This window comes from Ictalurus furcatus, chromosome 12, assembly GCF_023375685.1.
Source record: "Ictalurus furcatus strain D&B chromosome 12, Billie_1.0, whole genome shotgun sequence".
In the NCBI taxonomy this organism is placed as follows: Eukaryota; Metazoa; Chordata; class Actinopteri; order Siluriformes; family Ictaluridae; genus Ictalurus; species Ictalurus furcatus.
The window spans coordinates 27,309,169-27,328,320 of NC_071266.1; the positions used below are offsets into that span (position 1 = coordinate 27,309,169).

A 19,152-nucleotide genomic window follows, 5' to 3' on the forward strand; every position below is an offset into this window, starting at 1 on the left:
TTTGGATGCAAAAAAAAAAAAAAAAAGGAAGTATTAATGAGCCCCAGTACTTTAATGTCCTTCATAAACAGCAAAATACCCGTGTATAATACAAGACCAGTATGATGTGTGTGTGTGTGTGTGTGTGTGTGTGTGTGTGTGTGTGTGTGTGGTTATGTTGTATTATTTGCCAGTGTTAAAAAAAAAAAAAAGAACCCATCTGTTCAACACCTGGAACTTGAGATTTACTGCATCAGTGACTATAGGGATATCTCTTGCTTTAGACTTCTATCATCTCCTAAAAGAGAGAGGACAAGGTGCTATCATAAGATAATGTAAAAGAAAATTTAAACATGAAATAAAACAACAAAAAAAAAAACTACAGTATTGCAGATATGTCTTTTTTGTAACTATCTTTCTCATATTAGTTCACCTTTTATCTCCCATGTTGATAAGGAATCTGTCCCTTTCTCTGCCTCCTTCAGTTCTTCTTTAATTTTCTGCTGGTGTTCTGGTAATCTGTCCTACTTCTCAATGTGCTACACACACGCACTGCGCATGCGCTTGATTATGGCATATCTGAAGACCCGCCCATCATTTTGAGCTACCTTGCCTTTACAATTACGAATCTGTCTGTTTGGCATCGTGCCTTTACTGACTATATAACATACATATAATATAACAAGGTCACGTGCATGTCTGGAAATGTAACGATCTTGAGTAGCTAGTACTTACAACACATTCTCTCTCAATCCATCTGAAAACTACCGGCGATAAACATCTAAAATGCTGCTAATATTACCAAAATGTTAGTAGAAGAGCTAGTGGTTTCAGCAAACCTGTCACTTCCGCATTCTCCGAGTCCTGTAGAATTCTATGGGCGTGTCGCAACTCTCTTTTACAGCGGCGCGAAGCCCCGCCCCATTCTGCAGGCTTCAGCAGGTAGTGGGCGGAGCTCAACGTCACACGGAAAGTGAAAGAGTTTCTCTCTCAGACTCGACTCCATTTTGTCTCTGTTGGAAAAGCAGAAAAACCTCAACACCAGGCAGAAACGGTGATATTAATGTCACACAACATGGACTGCTGAATAAAAGTAAGTTATTTCTTTAACAGAAACGACTTTATATTTTATTTTACTCGTGTAAAAAGAGCAGTAAGAAAACTGTGTCACTTCCCCGGAACTGACGTCATCTTCCCTGTAAAGCTGCTGTTTATCAGCTGTATGTTATATATTTTATATATAAGTTTCTCTCTTCGATGAACATTCAGTGTTTGGGGGATTTAGATTTATTAGTGTGGAACAAACATCATATGTTTTAAGATCTGTCTTCTGCGGAAGTCCAGAAGAGGCCATGATGATGTATAATAATCCCCCGTCGTTGTGTTTGTACAAACAGTACTTCCGGTTTAATTTCTCTCTGCAGCAGGGCCGTGTTCAGACAGAACACCTTTACAATGGAGCGGTTCAGAGAGGTTTATTTTCAGCTTGGACTCGAGTATAAAGAAATAAAGTCAGTGGTTAGTTGAAGGTTTTCACACTGCGGTTAAGCAGCAGCTCTTCCTGAAATCTCGCTTCATCTAGATGCACATAAACAGCAGCAGAAAAAGCTCCTTCACTTTTATACAAAACCGTCATTTTAAATACATAAGGGACACAACAAACACAACAATTGACAGTATTTATGAGTGTACAGGAAAAACGTTTTTATAACCCTTTACATTTAAATAATGGCAAAATCAATCAAGTTTAAAGAGACACTATAAAGTAGTAAGCCAAATAAACATTTACTAAAACATCTTTTAATAAACTATATTATTATTATTGTTGTAAATCTAAACCAGAATTTAGGGAAGTACTGGGTTGGGCTTTAGATGTGAGAGATCTTCACACACAGCAACATGATCACATTACTGTATGGGTTTATTTACAGTAAATTCCAATCATGATACTGTGTTAAAATAAAAACATTATTTAAAGTATGAAGCTTTATAATGGCTGTAGTTCATTATAATACCCAGTTTAATCCTGCTGTACACACAGTACATCAACAACAAGGCAACCGCAGGAATACAAGAACATGAAGTGAGCTTGACAAATGCAAGATAAAGAATGCTAATAGAAACAACTTAATTACCATAAACGTGACTCGGATGTGCATGATATCATGAGGCGCAGTGGCTCATGAGTAACACAGTCCTGACACAATAAACATAGCATGATATGAAATGTTATTAAAACACGGCTACTCAATAAAAATAAAAACTTAAGCATCTATAATTTGAGCTGTATATGGCCAAAAAAATATTTAACTAGTTAATTAATTACAGTCACGTCTACAGGATAGTACTGAGCTACAGGAACACTATCCTGCGTAGTCCCTAAGGGGACATGGTGCTGAAAAATAATGAGATTGGAGGAAAATTTATATTTTGATGCTTTTCCGTTCCACAGAGAAACTTTGCATTCTCTCGCAACACTTTAGAGTAAAATTAATTGACCTTTGAGCATGAGACAATAGCATGGTCAAAAAACAGGCATTAACTAGACAAGGCAAGAAACAACAACGAGTAACAAGAAGCTAGATCAATGAACATGAATCAAAATGCAGCACAAGGTACAAATGCATGGTATGGTGATAACACTCAATACTACACAAAGTTATGGTGTTTTAAAAAGTCTCTTGTATAGCCTGGAGCGAGTGAGTGCGAGATTGGCAACAGGTGTGTAATTAGAATTCTGGAGAAGGTGAGTGCATGTGTGTGGGAAGTGTAGTCCATGGTGGCCATGTTTGTAGGCCAGTGCAGGATGGGAAATGTAGTCACTGGTTTACTGTGATATGATAGAACCCCCACCTCCCAGGGCACTTCTCCCCAAGTGCCAAAATACACTCCTTCTGAGCAGAACCTGGTTGTCTGTGTCAGCAGACTTAGGCGTGAGCATAACTTGGTTGGTCATGACTTCGGCTTCAGGCGTGAGCAGAACCTGGTTGGTCATGACGTTGGTTTCAGGCATGAGGACTTGGTTGTCCAAGTCAGCAGACTATGGCGTGAGTATAAGTTGGTTGGTCATGTCAACAGATTCTGGCGTGAGCATAACTTGGTTGGTCTTGGCGTCAGTTTCAGGTGTGACCAGAGCCTGGTTGGTTGTGACGTCAGTTTCAGACCGGAACTTGGTGTGGAGGTCACACTGTCGATGTCAGACTGGAACTTGGCTTGGGAGGTTGTCTCTTCGACCTCAGACAGGAACTGGGCTTGAGAGGCCCTCTTTTCGACCTCAGACAGGAACTTGGCTTGGGAGGTCACCTCCTTGACCTCTACCAGGAACTATGTATGAGACCACTTATGGATCTCAAGCTGTAGCTCTGGAGCAGAGGTCACCACGTTGACCTCTGGTAGGAGTGCTGTATACGAGACCACCTCATGGGTCCCGAGCTGGAGCTCTGGAGCTGAGGTGAGCCCCCCCCCAAAAAAAAGATGTTCCAGGTTGGCTTTAGATTCTGGACTCCTGAACGTCAGCATAAATCCTCTCACAAACTGGGTTACACTCCCAAGTTCCTGGTCTTCCTTGGCCAATAGGAGCTGCACTCACTGGCAGGCTGGTCTAAAGAACCGGGACCACTTGAGCCATTGCTTCTGCTCTGGCTCAGGGTCTGCTAAGCTTGCAAAATAAAACTGGCATTCCACAAGAAAATATTCAGGGTAGCAAAACAATCTATCGTAAGGATCTGGGAGCTCAACGAAAGTCCCTTGCAGAAACTGGATCGAATCCAAGGCTGGGATGGTGGACATGGTTTTCCTAGTGTGACGTCTCCTCCATCTTCCTGCTAAATCCACGTTGAGGCAAGTATTATGTCACGTAAATTTACGTAATGGAGGTTCGGACAGATGCAAGTGCAGTTAAAGATGTTTATTAGAGAGAGAGAGGCAAACAGACAAATTCAAAACGGTAATCCAAAGCGTGGTCCAAAAACATGCAAAAGATCAGGCGATCGGCAAATGGGCATAAACAGGGCAAGGCAAAACACCAAAAAGTCAATAAATATTAATCAAGAATGAGAACTAAGAACTCTTGGTAAAGAGTTAACTCAATACTATGCATGTGCAACGAGACACCAGAGGTTTAAATGACAAATGAAGTGTTCTACCAGTTTACTACCTAGCCTTTGCATTCTTGACATGTTAATAGATAGCGAGCCAGCCAGCTATCATCTTATTGATAATTATTCATGTAGTAAGACTCATAATTAATTGTGTGCCCCAGATACTAAACTCACTGGTTTAGTAACAGAGGGTTGTGACGTTACTGTTGTGACTTGAAGCCACTGATTCCAACATTACTTCAAGAGGATAAAATACTCATTTTAGTGAAAGATTTAGTTATAACTCATATTGCTATCTTGTAAATAAGATTTATCTATGAACTATGTATGGAGACTTTTGGGACACTCTGGATAATGAATTGCTGTAATATACTGCACATGGGGAAGCTGTGTCTTCTTCGCAAGCTTCAGTGACTACGCATTTTAGGCCACTGCTGGCTTACAGTATTGGATGGATCACTATCTATTAACATCCCAAGAATGCAAACTGGTAGAACATTTCCTGTCTATTAATAACTGGTAAAGATACTCTGTATTTACATTTATTATATTAAATAATGTGTGTTGCAAGGGTATCAAAAACTATCAACAAATAAAAATAAATAAAATGACTGACATGAAGAGTGTTCATCGATGAAGTCGTGTCCCTCATGAAGAACAGGTAACGTCACTAATGGTTCACCACAGTGGAAGGCAGCCAAGAAGAACTGATTTCCGGAAAAATGAGTTATCCAATTAACTTTTTATGTTTCAGTCAAGCCACTTGGGCCCACCCACTGCTGAGAAAAAGAAAAAGGGGAGGGGAGCAGTCTGTCTGACTTGGAGTGAGAGATGCTTATGGGAAGTGTTAAAATATTAGACACCCTAGGTGATTCATGTGAAAGACTGGTTATTATTGATTTGTCAGTGAGAACATGAGAACTAGTGAATAAAGTCTGGTTCATAAAACAAGATGACGCGTCTAAGCATTTTCAGCACAGTGAACAAAATATATTTAGTATTATGGTACGTGTGATCCCTCTGTAAATACAGATCATGGATTGTTCACGGTCTAAAACGGTCATATGGAACACCCTTACTTTAGGCTCACAGAAATCATCTCTGTTTAGTACAACTGATTTCAGACTTACTGACTTCTGGCTCAGAATTTACAGTACATTTATTTAAACTAAAACCCATGTAATGCTGTTAAAGAGAAAGTGTATTAGACTTAAAGTAGCACTTCTATTAACTACAAATCATTTTAGCTGCCTTAAAGTGTCACACTTACACTTCATACTGTGTCTCCTCCCTTCCAGCAGAGGTCTCCCGCCCCTGATTATTGAACTGTTCACCTCACCTCCGAGCACACACACGCACACACAATTTTGTTTTATCAAAGGAGAAACAGTTTTTCTTTAGTTGAGAGATGTGAAAGATTTTTCCCCAATTTTAACTGTGTGTTTATTTTGTGTTTTCTAGGAGTGTAAGTAATTCCAGCAGAAGAGATCAGCATCTTCAGGACTCAGCTGTGTCCATGAGCTGTCTGTGTTTACACTAATATTCAAACATGGAGACCACTGACCTGGACACCGAGAATGTGACCCCGCCCTCAAATAACCAGTAAGCTTCCATGTCCTAGTATTTTAATCCTTAAATGTTCATAGAAAATATGTAGTGAGTTTCTAGGAAAATTTAAAAAAATGACACTAAGCATGAACAGTTATCAGTCCTCAATGATTTATTTTGTATATTTCTTCATCCCAAGCTATTAATTTGTGGTTACGTCACTGCCAGCACAAAACACCACGTGCTTCTAAATCGTTTTAGATGCAAGTGAGACGTACATCAAGTGCAGCACATGGGTGTTTATTTAACCCTCATTTCAGACTGTGGTCAAGCCAAAACATGATAGAAACTCCAGTGCACACATACAAAGGTTTATGGTGACTACCTTCAGACGGCTACACTTCGGATATCTGCTGTGAATTCTGGACAGTTTGAAAATGTTGAGCAGTAGTGCACTACGAGCCGTTTCAGTGTTATTTTATCCAAGTTCACGCAGGCCAAATGAAACAAGGCTGTGGACTATAAAGTAAGCATTAATTAAGTAAATTCTGTCTCATGTCCGCTCTATAACGTTGTACAGTAAACTACGGACAACAAGAGCAGACTCACCAGAACCCAGCTGTGTCTCAATGAAGAGTGATGTGTCTATGATGCTTCCGTGGAACTTTAGTAATAAAGACTCCTCATCTGTACACAGGTAACATCTCATAGTTAAAGTCACAGTTAATCACTGTGCTACATAATTAGTAGCTAATTTGATTTATATTATAGTTTCTTGGTCTTTTGTGATACAACAGAGCTTTCAGTGAATGCTTTAGATTAAATTTTTTTTTTACATTCATGAAGGTCAAAATGTCTTACAGGTAATGTCTTAAATGCTAAAGCAAAAATGCTAATATAAGCAAAACAAACTATAGGAAACAATATGTAATGACACAAACTACTACAAATAATAATAATAATAATAATAATAATAATAATAATAATCATTAAGGAGTTCTAATAGGAAATAAGAAACAAAAATATGATTTAGATAAACAACAGGCTATAAAATTTCATAAAACAGAAACAAGTATTCAAACTTGAATCCAATTGAATCCCGAGCTGGTTACTCTGTGCATCCCAACCTAGACTGGGAAGCCAGGAATAACAACGCAAACAAGGTTGTGAGGGGAAAAAAGGTTGTGGTATATTGTAACAGACAATATATACATATATAATTGTACAAATTAAACAAACCAGGTGTATCTTCAGGGTGGGCCAAGGCCAAAATAATAAACAAAAGGATTCTATGATTAGGTAGCTAGCTTACCTAAAAGGAAAGGAAAGAAAAATTCAATAATACTTCCCTAACTACCCAAGCAAAGAAGCAGAGACAAAAGGAACCCTCTCCCAAAAGAAATGGCAGCCACACCCCTACTGCCAGTGAACCAAGTGAACATATATACAAGAGTGAAGAGAATGCACAATAACCGATTTAGGGACAACCAAACTCGAAGTCAAATACCAACACAGTAGTCAGAAAATAGCACAACCACTACACACATAAAACCACCTGCAACATCCCACACATTCTCACGCCGTCTTCCTCTTTAAATATGGCCACCAATCTGTGAGGTCATCCTGGGAGGCGGGAGCAAGGCAGGCTAGGGCAGGCTGGAAAGTCTGGGAGGGATTTCAGACCTGCACACAAAATGTCACAGCACACAAACTTCCCGTCCCAAGATAGCGGGTTGTAATACATCAAATGTAAATAAATATAAAATCTAGAAAACCTCAAATTAAAATGTGTACATTTTTTCTCCAGGTCCACAATGTTGGTGATGTTGTATTTAGCAGTGTGTTTTCTAAATATTAATACCCTCAATACAATTATTTGACTAAAATTAAGGCTAAATTTTAGACTACATTATTAAAGTGATGAAAGTTATTGTCTTTAACAGCTACAGTTTTTATTCCCAGTGTTCTACAGAAGTCAGGAGACAGAAGAGAAAAGAACATCACCACAGCTACAAGGTAAGATCAAAACCAACAACATGACAGTGACACTGACGCGCTGGTATTATAAACATCTCTGCTGTTATTTCCTGCAGAGTGATTAGATTATAGAAAACATACTGTAGAATAAGGCAAATACATAATTAAGCATCATAAAGAATGATTATCTGTGGAAACAGTCAGAAAAATAATGTGATCTTAAACTCTAATAATTAGACCCCATGTCTCACCATGTCTTCCTTCTTCACCCTGTCACAGACACGACCCAGAACCTGCTGCTGTAAATGACTTCCAGAAAAAGTTCAAATTAAATCTGGTGAAGAAATTTCAGTGTTTAAATGGAGTGATGATAAACCCGGAAAACCAAACATTCCTGAATGAGATCTACACAGAGCTGTACATCACAGAGGGAGACAGTGGAGACGTCAATAAAGAACATGAGGTGAGACAGATCGAGGCAGCATCCAGGAGAACAACAACAGAGGAAACACCAATCAAATGCAATGACATCTTTAAGCCCTTATCTGATCAAGACAAACCCATCAGAACTGTGCTGACAAAGGGAGTCGCTGGCATCGGAAAAACAGTTTCTGTGCAGAAGTTCATTCTGGACTGGGCTGAAGGGAAAGTAAATCAGGATGTCCAGCTCATATTTCCACTTCCTTTCAGAGAGCTGAATTTGATGAAGGACCAGAAACCGAATCTGATGGATCTCCTTCATGTACGTTTTATGGAGATAAAAGAAACAGAAATGTCCAGTTTGGAAAAGGTTCTGTTCATTTTTGACGGATTGGACGAGTATCGTTTTCCTCTGGATTTCCAGAACACAGAGAGAGTGTGTGATGTAACTGAATCAGCATCAGTGCATGTGCTGCTGATAAACCTGATCAAAGGGAATCTGCTTCCCTCTGCTCTCATCTGGATCACCTCCCGACCAGCAGCAGCTGATCAAATCCCCTCTGAGTGTGTCCATCGAGTCACAGAGGTACGAGGGTTCAATGACCCACAGAAGGAGGAGTACTTCAGGAAGAGGATCAGTGATCAGAGCCTGGCCAATAACATCATCACACACCTGAAGTCATTAAGAAGCCTCTACATCATGTGCCACATCCCAGTCTTCTGCTGGATTTCAGCCACTGTTCTAGAGAGATTGTTGGATGAAGCAGAGAGTGGAGAGATGCCCAAGACTCTGACTCAAATGTACACACACTTCCTCATCATTCAGACAAACATCATAAGAGAAAAGTACTCAAAGAAGCAGGAGAGTGATGAAGAAATGCTTCTCAAACTGGGACAACTGGCTTTTCAACAGCTGAAGAAAGGCAACCTGATCTTCTATGAGGAAGACCTGAGAGAGTGTGGCATTGATGTGAGAGAAGCAGCAGTGTACTCAGGTGTGTGTACTCAGATCTTCAGAGAAGAGTTTGGGCTTCACCAGAGAAAAGTGTTTTGCTTTGTTCATCTGAGCATTCAGGAGCATCTCGCAGCTCTGTATGTGCACCTGACATTCATGAAGGAAAAGAGAAATGTTCTTGAACAGAGTCGGTTTTCTGAACCAGAGATTATGCCTGAGCCAGAGATGTCCTCTGAATCTGAGATGTTCTCTAAACCGGAGATGTCCTATGACCAATTGATTGAAGAAATTGTCCACAAGAGTGCTGTAGATCAGGCCTTAAACAGTCAGACTGGACATCTGGATCTTTTCCTCCGATTTCTTCTGGGTCTCTCACTGGAGTCCAATCAGAACCTCTTACATGCCTTAGTAACACATACAGGAAGTAGCTCCCAGACAGGAAAGAGGAACACAGTACAGTACATCAAGGAGAAGATCAGTGGAAATCCCCCTACAGAGAAATCCATCAATCTGTTCCACTGTCTGAATGAACTGGGGGACAATTCTCTAGTGGAGGAAATCCAACGCTACCTGAAATCTGGAAAACAAAGTGAACTCTCTTCTTCACAGTGGTCTGCGCTGGTGTTTGTCTTACTGACATCAGCAGAGGAGCTGGAGGAATTTGACCTGAGTAAATATATCTCTACAGATAAAATAAGAGATGAGATTCTTGTGAAGGTGATGCCTTTGATTGCAGCATCCAGAAAAGCAATGTAAGTAAATCTGAATAAAACTGTTCTACTGTTACAGTGTTAAGAGCACAAATCAAATGTCTTAGCTGTTCAGATCAATCTAACTCTTCATGACACTTTAGACTCTTTCTTTTCTCCTATTAATAACATTTTAGATCAGACTCTTGCTTTCCCATTTGGTGTCCCGGATCTTATACTCCATGTTTATACAATGTGTGTGTGATGATGTACGCAGCTGAAAACTCCCACCAAGCCGAATCTGAACAGCTCTGACTGTGTGGGACTTTTGTCTAACTGATGTTTGTGCTTTTGAAACTGAGAAGTTGCAGTGAAAGCTTTGAGGACTTGTTTGATAATTTGCATTACTGTGAGTTCATTATGTATTATTTCCTTCAGTATCAGGTGTGATACAATTCAAAAAAGTGGTGGGAGAGCTCTGGCCTCAGTGCTCAGCTCAGAAACCTCCAATCTGAGAGAACTGCATCTGACTGTGAATACACTGGATCTGTCTGAGAATAAACTAGGAGACTCAGGAGTGAAGCGTCTCTCTGCTCTACTGGAGAATCCTCAGTGTAAAGTAAAAAATCTGAGGTAAGATCATCTCTCTGGGAGACACAGTACTCACTGAAAGCTGCAGTTAATAGTTGTGTACAGTTCTGTTTTTTCAGTTAAATCAGTACAACATACAAACAAATATATTAGTCATTAAACATATCACTTGTGCATTAAAGTAATAATTAAATGCACTTAGACGTGTATAAAAATACATTTAAACAGAGATTTTTAAAAAAAACCTGACTTATTACTTTTAACATAAACCAGCAATAGTTTTACACCATAATTGGTCATTATTAAAATATCTTGTGATTGGACAAGAGAAGGGAGACAGTCCAACATAACAGACATATCATCTTTAGAGTAAGTTTTAAACCAAGATGAAAATGTGTTGATGAAGAGTGTGTCATTGTGTCTCTGCAGGTTGGAGTATTGTGGTGTCTCAGATGAAGGCTGTGCTGCTCTGACTTCAGCTCTGAGATCAAACCCCTCACACCTGAGAGAACTGGATCTCTCTGGGAATAAACTAGGAGACTCAGGAGTGAAGAGTCTCTCTGCTGTACTGGAGAATCCTCACTGTAAACTGGAGAAACTGAGGTAAGATCATAATATAAATATAATAATAATAATAATAATAATAATAATATAAAACATCTGGTTTTCACAAATGTTCTCAGTGGTGCTCTTAGTCCCTGATCTAGTGAACTAGCATGAGGATGTGTTTTTGATAGAAAGTCCAAAGAATTCTATAAGTGTCTCTGGATAAAGGAGTCTGATAAACGCTGTAAACATGTTAAAAATTATCAATTTAAACTCAACAGAATAGTCCAGATATAAAGTTGCAGTAATCCATGCAAATTATATGATTTGAAGTTGATCAATTCCAGGTGTACATTATTTAGTCTGGGGCAGTGGTGGCTCAACCGTTAAGACTATGGGTTACTGATCAGAAGGTTGGGCCCTTGAGTAAGGCCCTTAACCCTATCTGCTCCAGGGGCGCTGTATCATGTCTGATCCTGCGCTCTGACTCCAACTTCCGAACAAGCTGGGAAATGCGAAGAAAAGCATTTGACTGTGCTGTAATGTATATGTGATAAATAAAGACTTCTTCTTATGTATAAATGTACACACACTCAGGAGCACGAGTAGAATACGAATGAACAGGATTTTCATGAACACCATATTTCTTGTGTAAACGCTCGTACAAACGATTTACACACAAACCCGTTCATATCCAGTTTTATAAATGAGGCACATTATTAATTAGAATAAACAGATGATATTAAATCCTCATGTCATTCTGAATAATAAAATCACACACATCTTTAAAGTAATGAAAATGTGTTGATGAAGAGTGTGTCATTGTGTCTCTGCAGGTTGTGTAATTGTGGTGTCTCAGATGAAGTCTGTGCTGCTATGACTTCAGCTCTGAGATCAAACCCCTCACACCTGAGAGAACTGAATCTGTCTGAGAATAATCTAGGAGACTCAGGAGTGAAGAGTCTCTCTGCTGTACTGGAGAATCCTCTCTGTAAACTGGAGATACTGTGGTAAGATCATCTCTCTGAGAGTCACATGACCTGCTCCTCAGTAAGACACATTCTCTAATAGTGAGACTGAAGCAGAGGTTTTAGGTTCATCATCAATGTCCTGAGGAGGAAGATTGTTTCTTTTCACTGCACACTGATGATCTGTCACAGAGTCTTTGGGTCAGATGTACGTCTGTGAGAAGCTGCAGCACAAAACGTGACTTGATGCGACTGCAATGTGTCTAAAATTACTGTGAAATTTACTACAACATTCTAACTAATCACACAAACTGCAGCTCAGACACAAACTAAATACACTGTGTGTGAGCTGCAGGGTTTAAATTCAGCAGGGAAATGATGCAAATCTCAAAGTATAGAAATTGTAAATTAAAATGAGAAGTTAATGTCATAGAACTGAAATGATAAAAAAAATGATGTAAATCAAACATTTGATTTTTAAATAAAAATCAAGCTGCTATCAAAAGGGTTGCCAGTTCTGCTTTACAGAAGCAGCCCAATGGACTTCACTATAAATTTATCAGTCTCATACTTACTTACTTTTTTCCCTCTGGGGAACACAGACCACTGACGACCTTCCACCATCTTTCACAGTTGTTCTCTAACCTCTCCAGTTGTTTTCACTCCTTTAGACCTATCAACACCCAGAGTATTATTTTAATGACTTTAGGGGTCATTTATTGATCTTTTAGTAAAGTTGTGTGTAACTGTTTGCGTGAGCCAAACCCAACTCAAATTTTCCGCCAGATTTACAGAAGTCTCTGAAAGTCTGATTTTCTTCGTACTCGCTTTAATGATTAGTTTTATTTGTCTTCATTTATGGGTTTGTATTGGCTCACTTTCAAATTTATTTTTAAATAAATGCCAATAATATAAAACAAATTTTCTCAGTGGTGCTTTTAGTCCCTGATCTAGTGAACTAGCCTGAGGATGTGGTTTTTATAGAAACTCCAAAGAACTTCTATAAGTCGCTCTGGATAAAGGAGTCTGCTAAACACTATAAACATGTTAAAAATAAACTATTTAAACTCACTGTCACGTTCCAGAACGTGATGGAGTTGAGGATGGATGCAACTGCAGTAAAAGACTTTATTAGAGAGATAGGCAGACAAATCCAAAACAGTAATCCAAAGCGTGGTCGAATAACATGCAAAAGTTCAGGCAATCTACAAACAGGCATAAATGGGGCGAGGCTAGAGCCAAAACGAGAAACGAGGTCAAATAACAAGAATCTAGACGAGAAACCAAGAACCACTTGGTAAGGAGATAAACTCAATACTACACAAACTGCACAGAGACACGAGGGGTTTAAATGACAAATGTAATCATGGGTTAAACACAGACAGCTGAAAACAATAATGCCACACACTCGGGAAACAACCAATGACAAAACAGGGGCGGAGTCAGAACATAACCATAACAAAAGCACGTGTCCAATGTAAACAAAGTCACTGTCATGAAAGACCGAACAGCGTGCGTTCGCTAAGCGCTTGCGCACCTGGCTCGTACATGCGCTTCGGTTTTCCGAGCACACTGCAATAGTGCACCGCTGACTCAAGGGGAAATCGTGACACTCAACAAGATATTATATGTAAAATTACAATAAAATTACAGTAATCCATGCAAGTTACATGATTTGAAGTTGATCAAGTCAAGGTTTACATTAGTTAGTCTGGGGCTCAAGGGTTAGTGGAAATGTGAAGAAAAGAATTGCAATAAATAAAGGCTTCTTCTTATGTATAAATACGAATTAAGAGGATTTTCATGAATACCAAATTTCTTGTGTAAACGCTCGTACAAACGATTTACACACAAACCCGTTCATATCCAGTTTTATAAATGAGGCACATTGTTAATTAGGATAAACAGATGATATTAAATCGTCATGTCATTCTGAATAATAAAATCCCACACATCATCTTTAAAGTAATGAAAATGTGTTGATGAAGAGTGTGTCATTGTGTCTCTGCAGGTTGCGTGATTGTGGTGTCTCAGATGAAGGCTGTGCTGCTCTGACTTCAGCTCTGAGATCAAACCCCTCATACCTGAGAGACCTGGATCTGTCTGAGAATAAACTAGGAGACTCAGGAGTGAAGAGTCTCTCTGCTGTACTGGAGAATCCTCACTGTAAACTGGAGAAACTGAGGTAAGATCATCTCTCTGAGAGTCACATGACCTGCTCCTCAGTAAGACACATTCTCTAATAGTGAGACTGAAGCAGAGGTTTTAGGTTCATCATCAATGTCCTGAGGAGGAAGATTGTTTCTTTTCACTGCACACTGATGATCTGTCACAGAGTCTTTGGGTCAGATGTACGTATGTGAGAAGCTGCAGCACAAAACGTGACTTGATGCGACTGCAATGTGTCTAAAATTACTGTGAAATTTACTACAACATTGTAACTAATCACACAAACTGCAGCTCAGACACAAACTAAATACACTGTGTGTGATGCAGGGTTTAAATGCAGCAGGGAAACGGTGCAAATGATCTCAAAATATAGAATTTATCAATTAAAATGAGAAGTTAATGTCATAGAAATTAACACATCAATACATTTTATGTGTAAAACATTCAATAAATAATTTTTTATTAAAAATGGAGTCACTATGGAAAGGGTTGCCAGATCTGCTTTACAGAAGCAGTCCAATGGACTTCACTGTAAATTTATCAGTCTCATACTTACTTACTTTTTTCCCTCTGGGGAACACAGACCACTGACGACCTTCCACCATCTTTCACAGTTGTTCTCTAACCTCTCCAGTTGTTTTCACTCCTTTAGACCGATCAACACCCAAAGTATTATTTTAATGACTTTGGGGGTCATTTATCGATCTTTTAGTAAAGTTGTGTGTAAATGTTTGCGTGACTCAAACCCAGCTCGAATTTTCGGTCTGATTTTCTTCGTACTCGCTTTAATGATTAGTTTTATTTGTCTTAATTTATGAGTTTGTATTGGCTCACTTTTAACATATTTTTTAAATAAGTGGCAATAATATAAAACATCTGATATTCACAAATGTTCTCAGTGGTGCTCTTAGTCCCTGATCTAGTGAACTAGCATGAGGATGTGTTTTTGATAGAAACTCCAAAGAACTTCTGTAAGTCTCTCTGGATAAAGGAGTCTGCTAAACGCTGTAAACATGTTAAACATAAACCATTTAAACTCAACAGAATATTCCAGATATTATATTACGGTAATCCATGCAAATTATATGATTTGAAGTTGATCAAGTCAGTGTTTACATTATTTAGTCTGGGGCAGTGGTGGCTCAACCGTTAAGTCTATGGGTTACTGATCAGAAGGTTGGGCCCTTGAGCAAGGCCTTTAACCCTATCTGCTCCAGGGACCCTGTATCAAGTCTGATCCTGCGCTCTGACTCCAACTTCCTAAGAAGTGAAGAAAAGAATTTGACTGTGCTGTAATGTATATGTGATAAATAAAGGCTTCTTCTTATGTATAAATGTACACACACTCAGGAACACATGTAGAATACGAATGAACAGGATTTTCATGAATACCAAATTTCTTGTGTAAACGCTCGTACAAACGATTTACACACAAACCCGTTCATATCCAGTTTTATAAATGAGGCACATTGTTAATTAGAATAAACAGATGATATTAATTCCTCATGTCATTCTGAATAATAAAATCCCACACATCATCTTTAATGTAATGAAAATGTGTTGATGAAGAGTGTGTCATTGTGTCTCTGCAGGTTGTTTAAGTGTGGTGTCTCAGATGAAGGCTGTGCTGCTCTGACTTCAGCTCTGAGATCAAACCCCTCACACCTGAGAGAACTGGATCTGTCTGAGAATAATCTAGGAGACTCAGGAGTGAAGAGTCTCTCTGCTGTACTGGAGAATCCTCACTGTAAACTGGAGATACTGGGGTAAGATCATCTCTGAGAGTCACATGACCTGCTCCTCAGTAAGACACATTCTCTAATAGTGAGACTGAAGCAGAGGTTTTAGGTTCATCATCAATGTCCTGAGGAGGAAGATTGTTTCTTTTCACTGCACACTGATGATCTGTCACAGAGTCTTTGGGTCAGATGTACGTATGTGAGAAGCTGCAGCACAAAATGTGACTTGATGCGACTGCAATGTGTCTAAAATTACTGTGAAATTTACTACAACACTGTAACTAATCACACAAACTGCAGCTCAGACACAAACTAAATACACTGTGTGTGATGCAGGGTTTAAATGCAGCAGGGAAATGGTGCAAATGATCTCAAAATATAAAAATTGTAAATTAAAATGAGAAGTTAATGTCGTAGAACTTAACACGTCAAAAATTCAGTAAATCAGACACATGATTTTTAATTAAAAATGGAGTCACTATGAAAAGGGTTGCCAGATCTGCTTTACAGAGGCAGCCCAATGGACTTCACTGTAAATTTATCAGTCTCATACTTACTTACTTTTTTCCCTCTGGGGAACACAGACCACTGACGACCTTCCACCATCTTTCACAGTTGTTCTCTAACCTCTCCAGTTGTTTTCACTCCTTTAGACCGATCAACACCCAGAGTATTATTTTAATGACTTTGGGGGTCATTTATCGATCTTTTAGTAAAGGTGTGTGTAAATGTTTGCGTGAGTCAAACCCAGCTCAAATTTTCCACCGGATTTACAAAAGTCTCTGAAAGTCTGATTTTCTTCGTACTCGCTTTAATGATTAGTTTTATTTGTCTTAATTTATGGGTTTGTATTGGCTCACTTTTAAAATATTTGTATATAAATGCCAATAATATAAAACATCTGATATTCACAGATTTTCTCAGTGGTGCTTTTGGTCCCTGATCTAGTGAACTAGCATGAGGATCTGTTTTTGATAGAAACTCCAAAGAACTTCTATGGCTGCATTTACACTACATGCTTCGAGTGTCTCCAATTCCAATTTTATTCCTCCCATCTGGCACAGATCGGATATGACCCATGAACGTGTACGCAGGAAAAAAACACATGGATTCCAATACTCTCAGATCCATTTCAGTCCTCATTCATACGTGGAAATAAATCTGATATGAATCGGATATGTGCATTTGTGTCTGCCGTGTAATCAGACAGATTGGATATTCCAATGGCAATCTGAGTCGTACGTCATTGAAAAAGCGACAGTGGCGAATGACATCAACTCAGGTGGACACCAACCACGAAAACACAACTCTCAACAAGGGCTCTCTTCTTTTTTTCTTCGCTTAAGAGACCGGTGTTTTGCTGACCTTTAAATATGGTGCAGAAAACAAAAATTTGTATTATATTTTTGTCTGCGTCCGTTGCAAATTGCGCCATTTTTACTTCCTTTTCGGCAAAAGCTTCCAGTGACGTCTGCCTTGGGTTATTTTATGAAGTGTATAGTGTAAATGCAGATATCGGATATGGGTCACTTTTAAAAGAAGATGTAAGCGGGTCGTCAGGACCTGCAGAGTAAATGCAGCCAAAAAGGCGCTCTTGATAAAGGAGTCTGCTAAACGCTGTAAACATATTAAAAATAAACAATTTAAACTCAACAGGATATTCCAGATATAAAATTACAGTAATCCATACAAATTATAAGTTAAGGCAAAATTATAATGGTTAAGTCTATGGGTTACTGATCAGAAGATTGGCCCCTTGAGCAAGGCCCTTAACCCTATCTGCTCCAGGGGTGCTGTTTCATGGCTGATCCTGCATGCTGTATATGTGATAAATAAAGGCTTCTTATGTATAAATGTACACACACTCAGGAGCACGAGTAGAATACGAATGAACAGGATTTTCATGAATACCAAATTTCTTGTGTAAACGCTCGTACAAACGATTTACACACAAACCCGTTCATATCCAGTTTTATAAATGAGGCACATTGTTAATTAGAATAAACAGATGATATTAAATCCTCATGTCATTCTGAATAATAAAATCCCACACATCATCTTTAATGTAATGAAAATGTGTTGATGAAGAGTGTGTCATTGTGTCTCTGCAGGTTGTGTAATTGTGGTGTCTCAGATGAAGGCTGTGCTGCTCTGACTTCAGCTCTGAGATCAAACCCCTCACACCTGAGAGAACTGGATCTGTCTGAGAATAATCTAGGAGACTCAGGAGTGAAGAGTCTCTCTGCTGTACTGGAGAACCCTCACTGTATACTGGAGATACTGGGGTAAGATCATCTCTGAGAGTCACATGACCTGCTCCTCAGTAAGACACATTCTCTAATAGTGAGACTGAAGCAGAGGTTTTAGGTTCATCATCAATGTCCTGAGGAGGAAGATTGTTTCTTTTCACTGCACACTGATGATCTGTCACAGAGTCTTTGGGTCAGATGTACGTATGTGAGAAGCTGCAGCACAAAACGTGACTTGATGCGACTGCAATGTGTCTAAAATTACTGTGAAATTTACTACAACACTGTAACTAATCACACAAACTGCAGCTCAGACACAAACTAAATACACTGTGTGTGATGCAGGGTGAAATTCTTAGAGGAAATTTTGTTCTGTTAGTGAGGATTCTTTCAGTTTGTCTGTGACTAGCTGCTATGAACCGGGTTGCCAAATTTGTGTTACAGAAGCAGCCAAATAAAGCAGTGATAAACTTATGCAGTTTTTGTCAGTAGTGAAAACACACACACAGACACACCCACTATGCACTAAAATGCATGAAAAATAATCAACATATTAAGTGTTTCATAATAAATTACCAGTGATTTTTTTTAAAAAATCATTTTGATAATAATAAAACAGGGTCTAATGTTCTTCCAAGTCAATGGAGTGTGTGTAAAATAACAGACAAACACATTCCGCATAAATAAAACAGTCAGACTTGTTCTTGTCAGTGCTGACTAAATCATTTAAACATTCACAGTATCTCACTCTCTCTCTCTCTCTCACACACACACACACACACCACTCATTTCAAGATACACAAAGTATGTCTTAATGTTCATAAACTGAGAGTGTGAAGAGTGTCATTGTGTTTCTGCAGTTTGTGTAATTGTGATATCTCGGGTGAAGGCTGTGCTGCTCTGGCTTCAGCTCTGAGATCAAACCCGTCACACCTGAGAGAACTGGAGCTTTATGGGAATGACATAGGATACTCAGGAAAGAAGTGTCTCTCTGCTCTGAAGAATGATGAACATTACAATCTACAGTCACTGGGGTGAGTAACAATCTTTTTTAAATAAACAGTGAAATTAATTAAAAGGCTGACAGTATTATTTTGCTCCACCTCCACACCGTGTCTTCTGTCATTCCTGTAAAGTTCCCCTCCGCTTGTTCTTAACGTCTGCACTTAAATACACGTGTAGAACAAGAGATAAAACACACAGCAGTGATCACTGTTTTCAA

The 19,152-nt window shown here is 39.0% G+C and overlaps 1 protein-coding gene across 24 annotated transcripts in view; it reads left to right on the forward strand.

Moving 5' to 3' along the window:
* Window positions 1–19,152, forward strand: part of LOC128616309 (uncharacterized) — a 250,341-nt gene that overhangs the window by 229,674 nt on the left and 1,515 nt on the right. For 22 of the 24 annotated variants that reach the window (XM_053638889.1, XM_053638893.1, XM_053638880.1 and 19 more), the window contains 6 exons: window positions 10,689–10,862; window positions 11,642–11,815; window positions 13,785–13,958; window positions 15,535–15,708; window positions 17,793–17,966; window positions 18,791–18,964. In XM_053638889.1, coding sequence (XP_053494864.1) covers window positions 10,689–10,862; window positions 11,642–11,815; window positions 13,785–13,958; window positions 15,535–15,708; window positions 17,793–17,966; window positions 18,791–18,964 — 1,044 coding nt within the window. The remainder of the gene's footprint in view (window positions 1–10,688; window positions 10,863–11,641; window positions 11,816–13,784; window positions 13,959–15,534; window positions 15,709–17,792; window positions 17,967–18,790; window positions 18,965–19,152) is intronic. The other 2 variants (XM_053638884.1, XM_053638894.1) reach the window with 2 other exon arrangements.